Here is a 23,564-nt window from a genome sequence, read left to right as displayed (position 1 = left end):
TTCCCAGGTGATATGAAAAGCTCTTAACCGTTTCCTGCCCAGGCCAGCAAGACTCCTCCCAACTTCTCTCTACTGTAATTCAAGCAATAAGGCACTAAAACAAGAGAAGCTCATGAATCTTGACTTCAATATCTGTAAGAACTGATAATAAACTTCCAAATAACTCCCTTGATATATTCAATCAGACTATTTCAACAGTGTCTCCAGCCATACAAAGAATAGCCTGTTCTCACCATGTCCAGCCACCTTAAAAATGGGAAGCTGCAGTGTTGTCCTATTAAGTAAATACAATTCCATACCTGTCCTCTTCCTGTGCTGAGAGGTGATGGGACAATAATGCCTGAAGACAATCAGCCTGAAAAGTGGGCAGCAGCCAAAAATCTTGCCAGTGGAAAGAGATAAGTGAACACATTTAAAATTAAAAAAAAATACAGCCTCAACCTGAAGTCACAGGAACAGAGACTACAAGCTCTATGAGCTGCCAGGGGCTCATTACCTCAAAGGTGATGGCAGAGTCAGGATTTTTTGCCATTATTCAGACTGTACAGATTTTTTTTAACAGCTTACCTTCAATATGGATTTAGAGAAACTGAATTTCTACCAGGGTATGGATAAGCAAGGACAACAGGCCAGCTCTCACTTCCTACACGTTACAATTATTTCAGAACTAAATGGAAAAATCTTCAAGATTTGGTATATTTACATAATTTAACAACAGGTGGAAGAGCACAAAACAACTTGCTGGGCCAACAGCCTTCAGTGCCACAGGGACAAAGTGTGCTCGCCCAAGAGCTTCACCTCCCAAACATGGAGTGAGAAACAGCCCCTCAGCTCTCACACCCACCTCGAGCTCCTTCAGCAGCTCCAGGCCAACACCAGCCCCACAGCACAACACGTTGCTGCTGGGTGAGGTGACCCAGACCAGTTATTTGTACCAAAACCTCAGGTTGGGTTCAGCTGTATGAGTCCACAGTAGCCAGAGATAGGGCAGGTCTCTCCACAGGTAGCGGCTCCCTGAGGAAACAGAACCTGTTTCCTCATTGTCCCTATCCCCCACAGTCTAATAGAGGTGAGAAAAAAACCTCATTTCCAGCGGCTTTGTCGCTTGCTGAGCGCTGGAGCAGCCCCACATGCCGCACACACGCAACCACTTCTGCAGGCCCCAGAGCCGCCGCCCGCGCTTTTAAACCCTCCCAGGAGGCTCCGCCCCCTCCCCGCCGCTGGCCCCGCCCCGCTGCCGCGCGGCTCTTCCTGCTTCGGCTCCGCCCCTTCCGGCTCCGTCTCTTTGAGGCCCTGAGGCGCGGCGGCCGGTGCTGCCGGTGAGCGGGGCTGGGGCGGCTGTGATGGGGACTGGGGCGGCTGTGATGGGGACGGGGCACTCGCGGGCCTGGAGCTGTTCCCGGGGACGCTGCTGAGCTGCGGCCCGGCGCCTGCGAGACAGGGCCTTTCCCTCAGCCCTGCCGCCAGGGAGGTTGCTGGGCCTGGTGCGGAGGGCTGTGGAGATGCAGAGGAAAAACCTCTAAATCTGTATAAGCTTCCTCTTTTATTCTCTTGTTCCCTATGAGAGATGCCTAGTCTAGCTGTATGACTCCTGTTCTCCTCATAGCTGCCTTGTGCTTTGTGGTTATTGCTTATTTTGTGCCTGTTTGTCTCTCCCCACCCTGGTCACAGTGTGGCTGGTGGTGGTTCACCCTGCTTTACAGGAGAGTCTCTCATCCTGACTCCCTTCTGCCCTGTGGGTCACACAGCTGAGTCAAGGATAATAAATGCAACCCCAAGTGTTGCTGCTTGGAGCACTTTATCCTATAGATGTGTCTCTGCATCCATAAACTTCTTTGTAGATGTGTTGCAATGTCAAAGCAATTGTTAATTAATGTTGCAAAATGGAAAAATGGAGCATTCAAGAGATGTCAGCTGTGTTTAACAATATGTAACTGGGTGGGAGGGAAAATGGTCATTAGTCTTCATCAGTTTTAATATTGGTTCAGGTCTTCTGATGTTTACGTATCTATTTTGTTTGTGACTCTTGCAAGGGTGGTACAGAAAAGCTCTCGCTAATTAAACTAAGCAAATAAGGTAATGGAGTGTGATTACTGCCAGGAAAGAGCTAACTCAAAAGTGATTACAATTCCTGTAGGTCAGGCAACTCTTTAATGTGTCATTTATATTTTGAGAAGTTTATTACCTTTTATAGATTTTTGTCAGCTTGGCTAATAATCATGAGCTACACAGGAGCGAATTACATGCTGACCAGAAATGACAGGCTGCTCCCTATTTGGATTAACTCTGGTCACATACAGACCTGGGTAACAGGTGTCCAGCAAAAACAGCTGCTGGAGTGTGAGGTAAATTAGCAGTAATCTCCACAGCTGCACACTTCTGTCTTGTGTATGTGATAATGGGTATGATTCAAAGGAACTTTTGAACCTTGTGAGATAAGATCTCATCCTCACACTGTTATGTCTATTTTTATTACCATCCTGAAGTAACTTTCCCTGGTAACTGGGGGCGTGTTCACATCCCTTCTTATACTGTACAGCAAGGCTGAGATAGTGCAATATATGGAGTTCTGAGCTGTTTGTATTTACCCTGTTTTTCCCACAAAGCAACCTAATTAAGCTGTTAATCTGAAATGGAAATCCTAATTTCGGTAATGATCAGAAGCTGGTTATTTCTTTGTTAAACATGTCTGCTTGCATGTTGCCAGGCACTGGATGACCATAACTAAACCATGTCTGTACCACGTGGAGCTGTCCATGCAAAATGGATAGTTGGGAAAGTCATAGGAACCAAAATGCAGAAAACAGCCAAAGTGAGAGTGACAAGACTGGTGCTAGATCCTTACTTATTAAAGGTAAAAGCTGGTTAACAACTTGTCTTGCATGGTAATTGTACTGTGTGGAAGAATGCTTTACTGATTTGACTCTTAGAATTTTTGACATCTCTTTACAATGCAAAGTCTTTAAGGAATTTGTGTAATTATTTGGCTGTGGGGATGACTGCAAAGGATGAAAAGCGGTTTGTGAGGACACCTCTTTATGAATTATCTGCTAAATGTACTTCTTTGAAGTGCTTTGTTAATGCACTCCATTTGCTATCAATTGAGAAGGTAAGTTTTTGTTGTTTTACACTTAGATTTAAATTTTTGTATTGATTTGGAGTATGCCTTATTTTGGAAACTCGACATTGTATTAGTCACTTTTACAATAAATTCTATGGCAGTTTTCCTGCATGCATAATCATACTTAGTATTTGAATCTGTACTGTGATGTGCTATACAACCTTTGTATTTATCACTTCTTGTCAATACATTTTAGAGATTTTAAAAAATCAATATTTTCTCCATTTTTAGAAAGGGAAGCTGTGCTATGTGTAGGTGGAATAACTTACCACTGGTGACCAGAAGATTAAGAATAGAGTCAGGGTTAGGTGACTGGTCTAGTGGATCCCAGTATAAAACTTTATCCAGTAGAAGAACCTGTTAATTTTTTATTAAAAAAGATTCTGAATTCTGCTGTTCCAATAAGAAAGAAAAAATATTGATTTTTTTTTTTAGATGAAAGAAAATTAATTGAGCAAGAAAACTCTCAGATGGTAAACTTCAAAATACTGATTTCAGGGCTGATGATCTTTAGACATATTAGGATGTATAAGAATTAATATCAGTTCTTGAAGTGTGGGCTGCACAGGGAAGTCATTCAGCTTGTGTGCTTCCTTGGGAAAAACAGCAGAGTGCACAGTTGCATTTATCTTCATGATCCAAACTGAATCTCATTTAAAAAAATGACTTCTCCCTAGTGATTTTTAGTTTCTTCTGTATTAACTATATATTTGCCAATTGCTTAATTTTGAAATCTAATGCCAAGGCTTGCTTTTTTTCCTTCTACAGTTCTTTAACAAACGAAAAACCTATTTTGCCCATGATCCGTTGCAACAGTGTGTTGTTGGAGACATTGTTCTTCTCAAAGCTTTGCCTGAGCGGAGGAGCAAACATGTGAAACACGAACTGGCTGAAATTGTTTTCAAGGTTGGAAAAGTCATAGATCCAATAACAGGAAAGCCCTGTGCGGGAACCAGATTCCTGGAAAATCTGTCCGATTCAGAAAATCTGACGGAAGCAGATACTACTTATCTAAGTGAAAAACTTCAGGAACTTAAAGTTTGTTCAACAAATAGTGGGGAAAAAGTTTAAACAGAGGGCTTTTCAGCTTGTCTCTGCCAGGGATGTTTGGGGCCCTGCTGGTTTATGTTAAATGTTTCAGTGAAATCTGTAGTCAAAATAAATAGTAAACATAGTTGCTTATAAGAACGGATGTTGCAGCTTGATAGGTACCTCAACTCTTTAAATGAAAATACAGAGAAAATGTGAGTTTAGTGTTAACACTTCATTTTGTTTCATGTAGCTTTGCCCTCATCCTCGACTGTTTCAAAAGCTGGTTGCTCACTTGAATGACTCTTCTGTATTGAGAGAGACAAAAATATAACTATAATGTTTAAATTTGGTGGGAGGGTCATTATATTTGATTGTTCTGTATTTCAGACAGTCTCTTGTGTTTTGTAGGATTACTTACGATAATGCTATTAAACCTTTTGAAAGGAAGTGTAGAATTTTACAACCAGCTACCTGCATGTGTCCTTGTTTCCTCTTACAGTTGTTCCTACCACATTGCAGTAACTTCCAAAATCTCTAACAAAAACACAGCCACTTGCTTTTATAATGGCGGTGAGAATAAAAACTTTGGGTGGCTTAGCATGGTTGACTTTGTAACCTGTCCAAAGGAAGTATTTAATATAAGAAATTCTTTTTGAAGTGTCTATATTTCTCACTGGTCTTTAGGGTCAGAAGCTAAATTTGGTGAACAGAGTTCCTGTGACCTGAAATATCCTACTTTAAGAAACTGAGCCAGCTTGCACTAGTAAGCTCTTAGTTGTGTTCTCTTCCATTGCCAGTGGTGTGAATCTGCCCTTTACCTTCACCTGCAGAAAATCAGTTTTAGTTGCTTGCAAACTGCTAACACAGTCCTGTTGAACTCCAGCAAATTATCTGGGCCAGGAAGAATGAGAAACTTAAGTTTTCTTCAGTGCTTCAAACCAAAAATTACTGCTCTTTCAGTGCTGGTCCTCAAGTGCTGTCCTGCAATGTCTCTGTGTAAATTAATAACGTGAACACGGTCTCTGACTTTGAGGAAGTGTCTTAAACATGTGCCTGTAGGTTGTTCTGGTTGATAAGTTTGTTGAAGTGGTTTAGGTTTATGTAAATTACTCTAACTGTAGCTGCCTGATTAAGGCCCTTATCGAAGTGGAAGGAAATCTGGGCTCTGCCTCCTGCTCGGGTGGATGTAAAATGTGAAACTTCATCCCCAGCAGAGATTGAGAGAAACCAGACCCCGGCTGGAACGGGCCTTGGGCTCTAGAGAATGCGCTTCATATTTACCCAAGCAGGCAGTAAAGGAGCTTCACCCTCAGTATGTGGGATAAAGTGTTTTAATAAGTATTAATAGACATATATTATAAGAAATATTAAAATTTTCCTGTTTGGGTAATGAGTTGCATCTACATCTAATTGGCGAAGTAAATATTTCCCTGTATTTCCTGTAACTTTTTTTTTCCTTGAGTAGCTGTGAAAAGTGTCTTTTTCCTCGAAGATCAATTAATCACAGAAGGTTGTCAGTGTTTTTTCACTTTACAGGTAGGCTCTTAGAAGGTTGTTCACGAACCCAATGTGCTGTCAGATTTAAATGTGACTAAATGTTCATAGTCTAAGATGTATAGTAACTTGTTTTTAAAAGAATGATGCCAATTGTAGGTTAAACTGGCTTTTAAAGAGGACCACAATATACTTTACTGTGGTTAAAGCACATTGTGTGTGCTATGACATGCTCTCACAGAGTGTTGATCTAAAATCATAAAATGGTGATGGAAATGGCATAGTGAAATGATATGAACTTATGTGCTATGTAGAAATTCCAAACAAGGTTTGCTAATAACTTGTTTTCTATGTTTATTGGCTAGTTGCTTTTAGAACTGTCTTGTAACTATTATTCTTAATTTCAAGTTATTTAGGGGTTTGATGGTAGCACACACTGTGTTTAGCCAAATTTTAGTTAAATACTGCTGCAGCTGGAACAGTGCGGAGAAAACATTTCAGCTCTGCGGGGGTGAAAAATTTATTTGGGGGACAAGAAACAAGCTTTTCGCACATGATTCAAAAAAAAGTGCTTGGGCTCTTATTTAGTGGGTTATTTTAGGTCAGACCCCAAACCAGTGCTGGGGGCAGGGACGGGGGGTCCTGGGCTGGGGCGATCTGCGCATGCGCGGCTGCTCCCGCGGGCGGGGCGCCCCTGGCGGCCGGCGGGGGCGCTGCAACACTCCCCCCATCTCCCGCGCCGGCCCAGGAGGGAGGCGGCCGGAGCAAGATGGCGGCGCGAGTGCTGCTGCGGCGGAGCCTGGTGGGAGCCAGCGCCGTCCCGCGCCTCCCGCCCGGCGGCGGCCTGGCTCTCAGGTGAGCCCTGAGGGGGTGAGGCGGGCGGGAGAGGGCCGCCGAGGGAGGCCTCCCCTCGCCGCGTAGACTCCCCCCCTTCTCCCCTTTTCTGACTGGAAATGGCGCCCCGCTCGCCGGGGCAGCTGACGGGCCGGGCCCGCGGCCCTCCCGTGGGGCGGGGAGTGCGACTCGCTCGGGGTGGCCTTCAAGGTCATGGGCCCCAAGGCCGGCCCCTTCCTCCCTCTCCCCAAGTCCGCCCCTGGCGGGGGTGGGGGGCCCGCCGGGAGTGGGGGGCCCGCCGGGCCGTGCCGCCTGAACGCGGGCTGGGGCTGCACAGGCACCCCGCGGCCACTCACCGCCGGGTGTCGGGCTGCGCAGCCACCCTGCACACACGTATCCCCGGTGCTGGGCTGTATGGATGCTCCGCACCCAAATATCCCTCCAGGGTGTAGAGCTGCTCCGCACCCAACTCCAGCAGGCAACAGGGTGCACAGCCAGCCCGCACCTCGTGGCCTGTGGTGCTGGGGTGCGTGGCTGCACACACAACAACACCCCGTGGTGTCAGGACGCACAACCACTCACGGTGCCAGGTTGCTCCATACCAAACATCCCCATCTCCCCCAGTGTCGGGCTGCGCGCACCAGCATCCTCCTGCCTTCACCGTGCACAGCCGCACATGGACCCCCGCGTGTGCGCACCCCTCAGGTGTCAGGGCACACGTATTCACACTTCCCTTAGGAGCTGGGATGTATGTGCACATGTGTACAACCCCAGGGGTGTCAGGGCACGTGCACAGACACATCCATCAAGTTTTGGGGTGCAGACGTTTGCATGCCCACGCGTGTGATATGCGAAGGGTCAGACACCCCACCTGGGTGACAGGGGCACACACACAGCTCTTGGTACAGATGTGCACACACGTGGCTTGGATACAGGCAGCAGACACACGTGTTCCCTGGGTGTTGGAGACCGAATTGGCCAAGCTCAGATGGGTCTACACACTTTTTTCATCCTCCCTTTCTTTGAAATAGGGAAAGCTGCTGTCTCAAGCCTCAGAATGGGCAGCAGCCCCTGTGCAAGACCAAAGGCATCGCTGCAAGCAGCTGTTTAAAACAGGAATGGAGAGAGTTGTGTAGAGGATATGTTGTGAGATTTTATGTGCATGTTTTGTTGGTTTTTTTTTTTAGTTAATAAACTTTGATGTCTGTTTAGACCACAGATCAAAACCAGTGAATTATAGGCAAGTTGTTTTTCTTTCTCTTCCAGGCAGACATAGTTTTCTACAAAATTTAAATATTTGACCTGATATCTCCCACCCAGTTTATATTTTGTTCTAAAGCAGAAGCTAAGTGCGATAGAAGTGTTTTCGCTGCTGTTTTTAATCTAAGCAAGCTATTCAGTGTTATATTTTCATGTTCACAGCCCAATATTTGTAGCAAGAAAGCCAAGCCCATAGGTAACACCTGTAGGTTAAGAACTTGCTAGCGAAGACAAGCAGTGCCTTAAAAGATTGCATGAAAACATTAAAGAGAGTTAAAGTTTTGTTCCCAGGAATAAAAAACTGTGAATTGTGATGGTAATTCCATATAGTGTGTCTACATTAATTCTATGTGTATATTCACATATTCATTAGCGGAGTTTTGGAACAATTTGGATCCAATATCTGTTTTACTTGGAACGGCTGTTATAATATTGTGGGGCATAATGTTAAGAAGTTAGTTAAAAATAGATCTTTTGGATGATGGATTAGTTTTGAACTAATTTGTGGCTGATGCTCAAAACTGGCAGCCCAAGGACATGAATTTAGTCCCTACTGTTCCAGGGTTGATCTTGGGTACAGAATTGTCCACATAAGTGAACCAGTAATTGGTTCAGGGCTTCTCGATTTGTGGGTGTCTAGAATGACACCAGTAGTACAGGGCTTCTCTAAGGATATGGATTAAAAATAAGGCCCTGGTATCTCAGATTTGGTGCACTCTATCTGTTCTAATGAACTTCAGCTGTTACCATTCTTTATTATACGTAAAATATATATTTAGATGGATAGTCATGATTTGTTAGGCATTGTTCATGAGGAACTTCACAATAGCTGGGTAGAAGATTTTACATAAATGTAAAGTATTACTCATTTCATTGTTTTGAAAATTAAATATACCTCCAGTTTTAGGTGCAGTTTAACATTCAAGTCATGAGACTCTCCTAACAGCAAAGAAATTTGCTTTTCAGTATTATCCCTGTAACTCCAGCTTACTCTGGCTGCTGATAAAGCTGGTTCACAAAAAACGCAATGTGATTATTTGTCTCTTTCAACCTCAAAGTTTGCTGCAAGCAAAAATCCTCATATAATAGCATTCTAAATATTAGCTTGCTAACTCCATTTAATAAAGGAGAGGAAATGGCAATAATTTACAGATCTGAGTTGCAAAAATGAGCACTGCAGGCCTGGGATTGAGTTCTGTCTCCTGAAGCCCCCTTTGCTGTCCAGTGAGCATGAGTGCTTACTTTAAGGGCGGTTTTTAAAACAACTTGGATTTATGCGGTGGGTTTTACCCATCTGGGACAGCTTGTGTTCCTGTGGCACCTGCCATAGGTGTGACAACTCAACTGCAGTCACCTGGGCCTCGTCTTCTCCAGCCGGGATCAGCTCCAGGCAGCTGCGTGCCCTCTATTCTATAACAGCACCAGTCTTATCATGGAATGTCCTTTAAATGCTTGTGCTTAGGAATAGCTGCTCAGCTTTCAGCACAGCAACAAGTTGGTGTGTTTGCCTCCGGCTGGAGAAGGCACCATTTTCAATAAATACACTGACAAGGTATTTACCAGTTACTTCTTAACATTGAAGGTCATCTTGGCTGCACTTGTGCTGCTGGTTGTTACTGTTTCTCTGCTATGAAATACTTTTCCTTTCCTCCATCCTGCTTCCACAGCGTGAACCAGTTCATTGTGTTATTTTCAGACATGGGGACTAAGAGGCTGATTGTTGAAAAACACTGCTAGAGTGAACTGCTTTTGTGTAATGCAGACAGGCATGTTCATGAAGAGAGTTTTCTCAAAGAAAATTGATATTTTCTTTCCCTGTTTTTTGTTTGTTTTCTTGAATGATTCTCACAAACTGTTGGTGTTTGGAAGGCAGCTTTGTAACTGAAGATTGATAGCTGTCTTCTGGATCTAGTCAGTAATTAAGGGTAAAAAGTCAGTTTCTGAGGCAGGAAAAGGTTTAAATTTCCAGCTGTAGTGCTACATTTCTAGTATGTCAGGAAAATATTTTCGTATTTCAGCAGAAACGCTGCATCAAAGAGGCAAATTGAAAGAAGTGCTTCTTATGAGAAAGGAGAGAAAAAAACATTTGAGCTTGGGGTCCCCTGTCATATATTGTAGAGAATCAGTTAAATTGTGCAGAAGGACAGGAAAGCTGATGTATTTTTGGTGACCGAGGGGTCCTCTGTCAGCTGGAAAAGAGAAGAATGATTCCTTTAACACATTTTTAAAAATGAGAGGTATCAATGGTAATGTTTTGTGTACTCTGTGGTGTAAAAGGAAGCAGTGGTATTTTGGAAGAGTACTTGCAGAAACTGCATAAAAGTTAGATTTAAAAAGACAGTTAAATTCTTCTGTTTCAAAGAAGGGGAAATTGTGAATGTTGTACAAAGAATGGCGATCTGTACCCCTATTTAGTAGAATTTGGAACTGAAATATTTGCAGGCTGTTTGTTTCCTGCCACTTGTATTTTTTCCCAAATTAGACTTTCATTATAGTTTTTCTCTTGAAAGATGCACTATTTAACTTTCTCCCTTTTTAGAGCTATATTTAAGCAACATAGGAACATATGGCAGTTACTTTCCTATTTACACTGTATAATTTTTTCCTTATGCACACTGTCTTTTTGCTCTTTTTTACTCTTGTCTGTGTACATCAGGACAGACCCAGCCTTCTTGAGCAAAGACACTTGATTAAAAAGAAGATAAATAGGCAGCAAGAGCAGCCATCCACCCATCCCCTGCCATGTGCACAAAGAATAAAAGTGGGTAGTGTATGGTTAACAGTTCAGCTCTGGATCAAGTAAAATAGTTTGTGAGAAAGATTTCCCCACTGAGATTTACCTTATGTTGCTAGAGAGTGGCTCAGTGAAAAGTTTTATTAACAGATGTATGTGTAACTATGTTATGATAGTGTTTGCATTAAACTTGATTGTGCCCTTCTCTGCATTGTGGGCATTTTTAGGACACTCTCAGTGACAGTATAATGTACTTGTTAATATGTAGGGGGCTGGGATCTTCAGCTAGCAGACCTCGTGAAGACAGTTGGTTAAAATCGCTATTTGTTCGCAAAGTCGATCCAAGGAAAGATGCTCACTCCAACCTTCTAGCCAAAAGGGAGACCAGCAGTCTGTATAAATTACAGAGTGAGTGATATTTTTTTATATTTACCTTTACCATGTCTTTATTCTTTTCCTGCATTTCTCATGTAATGTTGTTTTTTCAGTTCACAATGTAAAACCAGAATGTCTAGATGCCTACAACAAGCTTTGGTAAGTGTGCGTATTATGTTTTCACATTTTAGATATGTTGATTTGATCGCAAGCTGTTCTGAAAATTGGCTAATATGATTATTTAGAAGGGAGTTGGAAAAATCCTTTTACTTTCATGGTATGGCGTTAGATAGATAATATAATTGGAGAGAGATGGCAAAAGATACTTTACTCAGTTCGCCCCCTGCCTTCCCTCTTGGAGGTGTCATTTTCCTAAGCTGGAATTTAGGATGATACCTTTTGTGCAAACGTTGGTGACAGATGTTGGGAGAGCTCTCCCCCTTCCCTTAGCTGTCCCCCAATTGCTGGTCCATGCAGGTGGATCCTGGTGTCCCAGCATGTCCCATTCCAGCTGCCCGGTAGGAATGTGTTGATGATGGTTATTGTCTGTATATAGGAAGGAAGGGAGGGATCACTGGTAAGTAAAACTACCTGCCACTGTTCAATTGAAGTATAACTTCAAGGAAATTTTAAAAGCTCAGGGATTGACTTTCTCTCATCTCATCTATATCCGTCTACAGAAGTAATGTTGCTGAGATCTTAAAGAGCTCTGCAAATCCCTGGATAGGATATTTTCTTTGGGGCGATATCCTCCTAAGGGAGCGGTACTGTTGTGGGTTTTCCAAAAAATGTATGAATTAGCAACGTTTTAAATTTATTACTCCAAGGACAGAAATATTAGTCCTGTTCTGCCTAGATAATCACTGCTCTGGAGCCAGAACAACCACTTTTTCAAGAACCGTATGTTTAAATTTGGAAACGTAGTGAGCCTCACACGTTTCCAACAGCAGCGCTTTCTCACTGGCAGTGACCATCTTGTCAGTTAAATAAAACGTTCTTAGCGTAGCGATACCCTACTGCAACCGTTTTTTCAAGCGCGGTATATTTGTGAGAACACCAGCAGGGTGGGGAAGAAGTTCACAACTCCCAGTTCGTGTCCTTGGCTCCGTTATTGGTTGACTGTACAGCCACGAGTAGGTCGTCTGACATCTCAGTGCCTTCATGTGTTCAGCTTTGAAATGGGGCTAGATAATGCAGAACTGTTTTCCTTGCTATACAAACATAGAAATCCACCAGAATAACATTCAGTCATAAGGTATTTTTAGCTTTTTTGTTTAAAAAAAATAATTACACAGACAAGCACAATTAGCATTCATCCAGGTTGCTGTTTAAAAGCTTAATATAAACGTGTCCAATTATACAAGACAGGGAACAATTTCTCTGCATTATTTTGTGAGCTACATAAATGTTGAGTGAAAGCAGAGGCTTTTATTTTCAAGGAAAGAGACAACAGCAGAGAAAGAAACTGCTGACAGTAATCAAATGAAGTATGTATGGTCAGATTTATTCTTTCCAAACAAACCCAAATTAAAGTATTCCGGGGAAGGAAAAAAACTTAAGAATGAAGTAATTAAAAAAACCTAAGCCTCTCTGAACTTACCTTGTTCCTCTCGCTAAATTCAAGATGTTCAGTTTAATTCCTTAATAATAGAATAATCACAGTGGTTAAGGACCCCTTCTGAAGAATTAGGAACAGTTCTTTTTAAAAAGGGAAAGTATGGTGTTCCAAGGTAATCTCTGGCTGTTTTCTTTTCTATAATTTACAACAAAATATATTTTAGGCTTATTGCAATAATTTAACATTCCTGTTTAAAGCTGCCTTTCTAGGATCTAATTATGTTTTGCAAAAATGAACCAATGGTGAAACATCCTTGGAAAATCATTCTATCATATTATTTACACTACATAGTGAGAGATCTTGAGGTACAAATTGGTAATGAGATTTGCTCAAGGTTGTCTAGAAAGTCAGTGTAAGAATGAAGAGGAAAACTCATATCTAATGACTCTCAGCCACAGACCAGCCCGTTCCTATTATTTGATATTGTGTAGAGAATCATTACCTTTGAGCCAAACTGAGTAAGAGGGGTAATTATTCAGGGAAAAATACTAAAAGGCAAAGTTCAGCCTGACTAATTGATGTATTAATCAGAGTACAGTGCAATGAAAGCTGTCTTAACCAAGTCAGCAATTGGTAAAACTTAGTTTTCTAATGCTAATATAGGTCACTTTTAAAGTTTGAAAAAAAAAAATGTTAGAAATACTAGAAACACTCAGACAGAAATGTTGTGTTGGAGGTGTTTTTAAGGCAATTTCACTGTATGCTTTAATGGGTAAGTTGCCTCCAACTAAGACCGCTTTCTGAAACGGCAGAAGGCAAGTATGGTCATCATTTGATCTATCAAAATACCTGGTTTTATTCATTCAGCTCAACAGAATTAATAGCGTTGTAATGGCTACAGAAGACTGTCCTTCCCCATTTTTTAATATTCTGCCTCCCTTGATAAGGAAAAGCTTTTCTGAAAGCAAATCACCCATGTAGTTAAGCTGCATTTTCTTTAAGTGAGCCATCCTGATATTTAATTTCCTAATGTTTTGGGTAACCTTTTAGGTGATAGACATAATTTATTGCATTGAGAGAATTCTACCATGCTGTGTATTTGTCATACAGTCTAAGAAATGGTAACGCTTACCTTAACATTATGTAGTCTTGTCACTATCCTTCCCCTGGTATAGCAGATTTTTGTATTTCAGCTTTCTCTTCTGAAAAGTAGAGCTTGTGAATTTTTATACCATAATGATAAACGTGTGGTGATTTGTTATACATATCAACTGTAGCCTCCCTGAGGAAATGCAACACAGTGTCTGTATTCCTTGTTTTCAAGTCAAGAGGTGCTGCCAAAGATTCATGAAGAAAAACACTACCCATGTGCACTGGTGGGGACTTGGAACACGTGGTACGGAGAGCAAGATCAGGCTGGTAGGAGATAGAAGTACAACAGAATGTAAAACCATACAAGTGAACCGTGTGCTTGGCAGGTTTCTTCTCTTTAAATCATCTCTGTTGACAGTAAACCTTTAGCAATGTATACAGAGAGGGTATGTGTGCATCAATTATCAGTAGCCACGTTAACATTTACAGTGCTTGCTTTTTGTCTTGTTGAGTTTTACAGTGAAGCATTAATTCCTAAAATTTGTCCGGTTGTTAATACGCTTTCATGTTTTCCGGGTGGTATATTAACAGTTTGGGGAAATGCTTGTAAAATTTGTTCCTGTGATATTTTGCAGGCACAGATCCCGTTCCTGAATATTTAGGGTGAAGGGAAAGGCTTAAAAAAAAACCAAAAACAAAACCCCAAACCAACAGATTTATCTTGCATTGGCCAGTATAAAAGCTATACTCAGACTTTCATACTTTAATTGCTGTATGATAATGAAATGAAAATCATTTGTGCCATCTGAAAAAATGATTGCATTGTAAACTCAACAACAAGCTAGGCCTTTACTGGAGGAAAGTGAAAATGTTTCTGTTCATGTATGGATACAGCCTTACTATGCAGACTGAACATATATGGGAACTTGAAATTACTGAAGAGCTGCTCCAGAGGTAACTACAAGGAGTCTGGTATAGAGAGAGAACCTGAAAAATTTCCTAGGCTCTGGGCACTGAAGGAATGGGAAGCCATGACTACAGAGTGGTGTGATGATATTTGTTATGTAGCTCCATTGTTAGAGCTTTACTAGCAGCATCATTGCCTTGTTACCGAAAAATATGTCCACATTAATTTTTCCTGCATTTGCAGCATATCGCAATATTTACACTGAACAAAAGCAAAGAAATAACAGTATATAAACCAAACGACGTCTGAGAAACAATTCTAGAAGTTGAAGGGCAATTTTGGAATGAAGACAATTGAAATGAGAATATCTTGGCCAAGTCTCGTTCGTTGCTTTGTAACATATTAACACAGACCGTATTTGTAATTGCATCCATAGCCTGCCTTGAAAATGTTATTGCAACAGTTCTAGCAGTGTAATAAAGCAAATTATGGGGTTTTGGCTTGTTCAGTACTTGTGCCCAGGCTGTGTTAATATTAGCTGGTTTTATCAAATTTGCCCTGGGGATAAGACAGCAGAAGCAGGTACACTGAATGAATTTGTTATCATAGTGAAAGGCCTTACTTTAGTGTCCAGTCTGCTCTCCTGAAAAAGGCACAGGGCTGCTTTAGAGGTGAGGAAATAGCATTTGTGACTCTTTGAGGTGAAATATTGTTGCCTTGCTATATTAAGTGCTTGTAGATAAATCTCGTTATGATTTATTAAAGGGATTTATTATGATTTATTGAAGAGAGAATGCTTTGAAACAATTTGGATGTAGATCCCTGTTTTGAAATTGTTTTTATGGGGAAAAATCCTAGCAAATGTAACAATTCTAGCATGTTAAGATTTCTTCTGCTTTTTTAATATAACGTTTGTCTCAAAAATAACATTTGCATCATTTTTCATGTCCTGCAGAAAGTGTGTTGCTCTTTGTGCTTGAATAATTTACTGAACTAAAAAGTCTGCCACTCTGCTCTTAGATGAAATTCGTATAAAACATTTTTGGAATTAAGTCATCCAATTAAATTGAATCTCAATTTCAACTAGTCATGTAAAGTCATCACATCATACTAGCACGGCAACAAACATCCTTTCAGAAATCTCCGTTATCCTCAGAGCAGATTGCAAATTTCTGAAAGAGTCCTTTTCAGAAAGCAGATAATTCCATTATTCTTAAAATGTTCAAATGTCTAGTGCTTTCTTTAAAGAAAATCTATTTTTAAACCTGCTCCCTGACTTCTATTTTTGTATAATTCTCTGATATGAGGAGCATTTTATACTGTGATACTCCATAAGATTTAGCATTAGTCTGTGACATCCCTGAAAAACCTTCCTTTTTTTCTGTTTCAGTTCATCTGTGGAGATATGAAGGAGGCTATCCAGCTCTTAATGAGGTCATGAATAAACTCCGTCAAAATAAGGTAAAATGCATTGATTTTGTTAGAATTGGTTATTTTACTTGGAAGAGAACAAAGAATAGAGAAAAAAACTGCACATTTGGATACCTGTGTTTACTTCAATATCTCATCACTTCCTGTCCCAAAACCTCAAGGTAGCATTAAAAAAAAATCTAAGCCACTGTACATTATACTGCTTTTTGTTGTTGAAACAAAATACACAGTTTGACAATGATCACGTTGTTTTTCAGGAATTCACAGAGTTTCGCAAAGAAAGAGGTAACATGCTTCTCTCACGCAAGAACCAATTATTGTTGGAGTTCAGTTTCTGGAATGAACCTATTCCCAGAGAAGGGCCTAATATTTATGAACTGAGATCCTATCAGCTTAGAGTAAGTTTAATTTTTTCTTTTTATGTTCAAATGTTTTTTTCTTTAAATGTTCAAAGCATGTTTATACAATGTAGATGGAAAACAGGCCTCATCTTTAAAATGTGGTTCTTATCAGAGCTGATGTCTGAGTCATTGTTGCTCTCAAAGTGTGGGGTCCAAAATGAAGGCAGGTTCCAACAAGATACTAATATCTGAAGAGCCTGTTTTCATTTGAAGGAAACTTCAGGTAAATGACTTAGAAGTAATACAGTAAGTAAACAGGGTAATTACAGATGATTATAATATGCTTAACGCTTGAAGGAAGCGATTCTGTTAATAAACAGTGTTTTCCCTGTGTAAGTGTTGTGAAAACTGTCCAAATATTCTAACTTTCTTTAAACTACAGTTCTAACAGTCTGTTTTGTTTTTGTAGCCCGGAACCATGATTGAGTGGGGAAATTACTGGTAAGTGTTGCTTTAGCACTTGTGTTCTCCTATTGGAGAAATATATATTTAAAGAAGTGGAGGTAGCAGAACGGTACCAAAGCAGTTCAGTCACCCGGTGGATGGCCTGCTTCTGTACTTCTGCAACTTGTAAGATAGTTATTTGACCCTTCATTTATACTTTGAGGAAAGAAATAGGAATTCTGTGTGCAAACAACATCATAGGCTCTGTGGTTTGGTTTGGCTTTGCTTAACCCTTTTAGTTTGATTGTAATAGAGAAGAAACAATTTCGGCAGAAAGTATTGCTCAGGGAGGGGTTGCAGTTAACTCCTTGAGACCACGTTGATCTTTCACAGCTTCCTTAGCTGACTTAGTTTAAATGGCCTAGCTCTTGAATCTTTTAATCTTTAAAAGTCAAGTTGCTTCTTGAAAACCTATTGAGCAGCACATTCGTGTTTTAATACATAGGTTAAACATTTGAGACGGTCTTCTCTTGAGTATATGCTTCTGATTTTGTCTTATTTAAAACCAGCACATATTTCTTTCAGTTTACATTCACTAAGTCCATGTAGCTCTAATGGTTGATAGTTAAATAATTTGGATTATTTTCAATTATTGTGACAAAGGTGAGGACTTGGGTTGTTAGATGTCATGTTGTCATCAATATAACAAATTTAATTACAGCAATTTGAATATTGTCAATTGAATTTAGGATTTTTAAAAAATAGGCATATCTGTAGTGGTAGACAATCTGTTTTAGAAAATGCAACAGATTTATAGTTAAAAGAGATATTGACGTTATTTACATAACAAATCACAAAGTGTTGCATAGGACAGCTGCATAGCAAAGGTCCATAATCCATGAGTGTGATAAAGACGATATGACTGAAACTCAATTATTTAGTTTTAGAAGAACCTGCTGTAAAAATGTGCTGCCACTCTACACTGTTCCAGCATTTATTGTTATACCGGATCTAATGTTGAAGACAAAAAGTTATTAATGGACAGTCTGGTGAAACTGTAAGCTTCTATTCTTAACTCATTCTAATAAGATATATACGTATATTTTAATTTATGCTTAAAATCAGTGTATTGTGGATTTTTTCCCCATTTTTAATTACTGAAGTGTACTGCAAATGCTGTTTAACGTTCGGACTTCCTTCCAACTCTGCTTTCCTTTCAATTATCACTTCTTACCCAGATCTGCTGTTTTTAAAGGCTGCTTTGCTCTTCTGTAGGGCTCGTGCAATTCGTTTCCGACAGGATAATAATGAAGCAGTTGGAGGATTTTTCTCACAAATTGGACAGCTGTATATGGTTCATCACCTTTGGGGTAAATTTGTTTGTATTCGCTGCTTTTTCCTCACTGAACCAGCCCCTAACAGACTTTTGACTTTGCCCAGGAGACAAGGCTTTTGCGCAAGGCAAAGGAATGTCTTAAGAGACTTTTTTTGTTTTACATCAACAGTGTTGATTTCCTTCATTTTTGTATAGGTAACTTTATTTCTTAAACAAGCAAGCAAGCAGATGTGAACATTTAATGTTTCGTTCTGTTTCTATCAACAGTGTCTAATGGCCCTTTCTCATTAGGGACTGCTTGTTTGCTTTCAGTAACAGAAACATAACAAGCCCTGTCCTGCCATCTCTTTTCTCCATCCCCATTCGTGCTGAAGTCAGGTTTTGACAGTTTAGTTTCAAGCATCACATATACCTCACCTACAAAAAAGAAAGTCAAGCATTTATTTACCTTACTACATTGTGGTGTTTTGGCTTTCTCTGTGTGTTAGTCTCCACAAATGCTTAGCTACTTTCCACATGTTAGTTATTTCAGCTTGAAGAAACTGATTGTCTAATGTTTATTTTAGAAAATGCGCAGTATTATCTTCATATCTTGACAATTCAGAATATTCCAGCATTAGAAATCTGGAGCTTTACTCTATTGCATTATCTGTCTTACCTGTGTCTAAGACATTCTCTCTCTTCCCCAGTTCCTTCTGTTTGCGTTGGTTTGGGAGCTTTTCATTTTTGTGGAGAAGAGCTTCAGACTTCTTTGCTTCCCAGTGTTTGCAGCCTCCTAATTATGTCCTAGAATACTTTTAAGGGAGCTACTCATGTATAGAAGGACAAGGAGTTACTTCTAAGCTTTGTGCTTGTTTTCCCTCACCAGCTTACAAAGATCTCCAAACCAGAGAAGATATAAGGAACGCTGCGTGGAATAAACCTGGCTGGGATGAGCTTGTCTATTACACAGGTAACCTATTAACTTCCGTGGAATGCTGGAGGCAGACTTTTGTGCCTGCCATCATTTTTTGTTCTTTAATACATTACACAATGATAAAAAGCTTTGCATCTCTGGTGTGTGCATGTCCATGTGTCAGTTTTTCTACTGTAAGGGAAAGGAGGGGCATTTCACTAAGCCGTAAAGTGAACTTCGTCATTGATTATACAAGCTTGGAGAAGTTGCCTAATTGCTGAAAAATTGCTACGTTAATAATATATTTTTATACAAGCACCTCTCCTGTAAAAGAACAGATTTCTGTAAATGCTTAAGTTTATGTCAAAAAATTTAGGGAGCCAATAGTGAAATTTATCTTGGTATTAAATCATTGCCACTAATATTTCATGAAATACAGGAGCCTTGTTAAATGCATTCCTTTGAACAGGGAATTTAGACTTTGGAACTAGAAGGCAGGAGATCTTTGAGATCAAAGACAGCTTTCATTACAGAACTCACAAAGGTATGCTAAGCATGTCAGATTTTGATTCCATAGGGTACATTTCAAAGGAACTATACCAGAAAAACGTAAGATAATTTTCATTATGGTGAAAAGGAATAGAAATATTTGTCTTCAAAGGTGAAGACAGATTATATTAAAAAAATTCCCTTAATCTCAAAACTGCTGTGCTTTGGTTACAGGAATGTTGGTGGTTACTGATGACTTGGCATGCACTAGTTAGGAGAGTAATATGAAGACAATAATATCTGTTCAAACTGAGTGTGCAGAACTGCTCATGATCTGTTAGTGAAATTAAACCCTGTCTCAATTTTTTTTCAGTGCCCCTTATTCAGGAAATGGAGTCCAGAATCATGATACCATTGAAGATTTCTCCACTTCAGTAAAGTCACCGATTTACTTGTGCCTACATAGATAAAGTGACAAGTATTTGTCTTAAATTAATTTATGGTATACATTGTATATCATAGTCTGAAATATAAAAGTACTGTATTGAGCTTATAAAAGAGACCTCTTTTCTTCAGAATCTAACAACCTTTTACTCTTAGGATTGTGCCAGGGGAAAAAAACCACACAAACAAACAGGACTATAATTAAAATGTTGGTTAACTGAAAACAAGTACAAAGACGACATAAGTTCCTATCTGAGACAGCTCCTCAGGTGAAGTATGGCATACAGTATTTAATATATTCTATATAGACAGTGCCCAGTGTTCAGTAACAGCAGCAGAATGGAGCGTTACAGTTGCCGTGGCCTTTGTGCAGTGTTACAATGACTGCAGATTTTAAAAACACACGTGGGAGTTCTGAAGTCAGAAGCTCTGAAGCCCTCAGGCAGCCCTAAAATACACCGAGCTGTTCTAGCAGGTCTGAAATCAGTAAGTAGCTCTAAATTTATGATACAAACAGGCAGTCATTCACTGGGGATAGTACTGTTTGTCAGGTGACAATGTATGGACAGAGAATAGGGCATTCTGTTTGGCAAGGACTCTGAAGCCTGTTGAAACTAATCACACATTTGTGTAGATATCTACACCTGAAATTAATTTTGTGAAATTATTTACGGACTTTGTTTGAAGCATGACCCACGGTTCTCAAAGAGATGCTGACAAGACATGATCCTCTGAATGTTGTTCAGGGGATTCAAGTTCAGTTAAATACATTTATCTCTAAATAACTCGGAAGTCTAGGAAAAGGGGTTTAATTTAATAAGCAGTCATGACTTCAGACATACGCTTGGTCGGGTGTTTCACTAACTGTACAGTAGGTACACAAATTGATGTGTGAAACTGCCGCATGTTGAGTCAATAGGATTGGCATAAAGCAGTGTATGTACCATTATGTCTGGTTCTATTTTTAGTTTCAGTTTTAGACTAGAATATATCAACACTTTTGGTGTCTTCAGTGATGTGAACATCCTGTCAGTGAAAATAATATTCTCTCTTTAAAGTGGCTGCAAGAATCAGTGTAACATACAGAATGTACAAATCAGTTACTGAATGTCCAGTTTGTACATTTTAATGAGTTTTCAGGAAGAACATACCAGTCAATAAAATCCTTCTAATTTTCACATTTTACTGGCACCTTATATGTATTTTACCACCTGTGTTTTCTCTCATCTTGCAGTGTTTATTACAGAAAATTGGAATAATTGCATAGAATATTTCAGCTTAGCCAACATCCCTTCTCTGTGTCAGGGAGAGCATTTCCCTGCTCTCCTTTCCAAGATGAATTTACAATATCCCTATTACATCCCATTTTGCTAAGTGTTCTAGAGGTCATAAGTGCTGTCATGATAAATACAAAGTATTTTTCCATTTCTCTACAAATCATGCTTAATTTTTCAGGTCTGATTTCTTCTTTTCTTCCCATGTGAAATACACTCCCCTCTTGCCTTCATTTGAACAAAGTATTTGATCTGATTCTTGTCCGTTTTCATGTTTTCCTCCTGTTGTCAACTGATTATGGGATTTTATTGAGTAAAATTGTGTACTATATTAGCTTAAAGTTCTCAGCTTGGCATACTCAGTGGGCCAAGTATGTCATTTCAGCTGTTCCTTCTTGTAAATCAGTCACAAGCAGTACTATCATCTGGGGCTGTCATTTTCCCAGACCTTTGGGACTACTGTTTAGCTGCAAAAGCAAAAAAAAAAGATGACAATACCAGCTTCCAGTCCTCATTATTTCTCCCAGTATCCTCCCGTGTTTCTTGTTCCTAGAGAATTCTCCTTGTAACTTACCCCTCATAACAAGGAATTTTTGTCAAAGACGAAACATTTTTGGAGCTGCAGGATTTTGTGGGTTCTGATGCAATATGTGTTTCTTACCTTCAGCCAGGAGCACTAGGAATTAAACTCACTCAGGCAGAGCTCTTATTGTTCAAGGACCGTGAAGTTTTGCGTGGATAAGAAATCTAAGGAATAACTGGATGTCGTGCAGGGTAACATCATACAGCACAAGTCTCTTCAGATGTGAATTCCCAGTGGTGGTGTTTAATGTGTTGTGAATGTGCCTCCTGTCGTTCTGAGCTTCAAACTCGTGCTCTGTCTGTCATAAGAGAGAGATTAGTTCCTGTCGCTTTAGTTACAGATGACTATGTAAACTCACTGAATGTGACACAGTAGATAAATAAGTAATGCCAATCTTCTCTTGCTTCCCTTCACCTGAACCCTTTCTGAAGTTGGTTTTCCCCTGTTGACAACACTGTTGTGATTTTTCTGTCTTAATTTCATGGACATGTTTGCCTTCTTCCTTCGACTAGCAATACCTCAGCATTATTTAGAGCAGAATTTGTAGAGTTCAAACTGGAGTCACTTTTCAGTGGTTGAAAAGTGGGGCACAGTGCCTGGAAGGGTCTCTGGTATTATAATTATCTATTCTTGTTCCACTGTAATGAAGACACAATTAAACACCAAGTTATGTTGTCCTGTAGTCTTCCTAGGAAAGACTGCGAATTGTTCTTTTAAGAAGCCCCCTCATGCAAATTGAATATATAACTTAATTCTGCCTCACTGAATAATGACATTAAAAGAAATGGGATGCTGCCCATGCTCTTAGTCCGGAGACCCACCTGAAGACCAGATATTACTTCCCTGACACGTGCTACTCTCCAGGCTTTGTGCTACTATGATGGGATACATTCAGGTAAATCGGTAACTTCGTTGTAACATTGAAAATTCCCTCACGCTGCTTTATTCCCTCCTATTTTTTTCTAGTATTTTGCAGACAAAAGACCCTAGCCACTCGCGAAGCTCAGTAGTCCTTTTGGTACCTCCTGAACTAGAAGTCGGGCTTGATATTTGCCCAGTGGAAGTGAGGGTGGTATCTTTGGGTTTTTTTCCCCAAACCAGTCAGACCTAAAGTGCTCTTCTGAAATCACTGGCATGAGGCCATGTTTCCATAGCACTCGGACTGGTAGAAGATACCACCGTGAATGTTAACATCTCTGTGGCCCAGAGCCTCTTCTGACTGTGGCATTAGGGAAATTCCAGATACTTGAAGCATGGCACAGGGTTTGTAGGATCAGGACCTGCAGCTACAGCTGATTTGCTGGATGTTAGATTTTTTTTTTTTTAAAGTAGCTTTTTAATTCAAAAAAACCCTGCAGCAAACAGAAATGCTTCTCTTCTGCTTCGTAACTGTAGAATTGCAGAGGAACACACTGACTGAGAGCAGCAAGAGTTTATACTTGTTCTACTCTTGCAGTCTGGCCTAAACAAAAGCATGATTGTACATGAGCTGCCCATGGAGCTGGCTGAGATTATTCCTGGGAAGAATTTAAAAGAGATTGTGTTTAATACTCCCAGAAGAGTTCTAGTGAGCAGCCTGCCAACTATTGTCTGTCTTGGCTTTTGTCAAGTTTTTTAAACTCTGTATATAGATATTCAGTATAGCTGTTTATTTGTCTGCCTTTCTCTAAAAAGCCAGCAGACCTTTGTTTCTGGATTTGTTTTCTTTTAACCCATTTATTCTGTAGTACTTAAATGCTGTTGTAATTTCAAGCAATTATTACCTCGGGTTTTTTTCCAAAAACATTAGATAGCATCACTGAGAGCTGCCATCCATCACTTTGGGGCTTTGTTAATGGCTCTTTCCCCTATATTGTTTCTGATAATATCACAGAATGGACAGAACCAGGATTTGTTTTAATTGTTGGTGATGCTTAAACA

At 40.0% G+C, this 23,564-nt stretch overlaps 2 protein-coding genes across 2 annotated transcripts; both read left to right on the top strand.

The window, feature by feature from the left end:
- Nucleotides 1-1,258: 1,258 nt before the first annotated feature.
- On the top strand, nucleotides 1,259-6,186 carry MRPS17 (mitochondrial ribosomal protein S17). The gene is made up of 3 exons (XM_065646985.1): nucleotides 1,259-1,319; nucleotides 2,708-2,854; nucleotides 3,890-6,186. The coding sequence occupies exons 2-3, from the start codon at nucleotides 2,732-2,734 to the stop codon at nucleotides 4,190-4,192; spliced, it is 426 nt and encodes a 141-aa protein (XP_065503057.1). The 5' UTR covers nucleotides 1,259-1,319; nucleotides 2,708-2,731; the 3' UTR covers nucleotides 4,193-6,186.
- A 181-nt stretch (nucleotides 6,187-6,367) lies between these two features.
- Nucleotides 6,368-20,972, top strand: NIPSNAP2 (nipsnap homolog 2). The gene is made up of 10 exons (XM_065646946.1): nucleotides 6,368-6,502; nucleotides 10,744-10,883; nucleotides 10,964-11,009; nucleotides 13,733-13,827; nucleotides 15,798-15,868; nucleotides 16,096-16,236; nucleotides 16,649-16,680; nucleotides 17,899-17,993; nucleotides 18,828-18,911; nucleotides 19,717-20,972. The coding sequence occupies exons 1-10, from the start codon at nucleotides 6,417-6,419 to the stop codon at nucleotides 19,779-19,781; spliced, it is 855 nt and encodes a 284-aa protein (XP_065503018.1). The 5' UTR covers nucleotides 6,368-6,416; the 3' UTR covers nucleotides 19,782-20,972.
- Nucleotides 20,973-23,564: the final 2,592 nt, after the last annotated feature.

Source organism: Caloenas nicobarica, chromosome 17 (assembly GCF_036013445.1).
Source record: "Caloenas nicobarica isolate bCalNic1 chromosome 17, bCalNic1.hap1, whole genome shotgun sequence".
NCBI lineage: Eukaryota > Metazoa > Chordata > Aves > Columbiformes > Columbidae > Caloenas > Caloenas nicobarica.
Note: the sequence above shows the minus strand (reverse complement) of the source record. Positions and strands in the feature narration are given on the sequence as shown.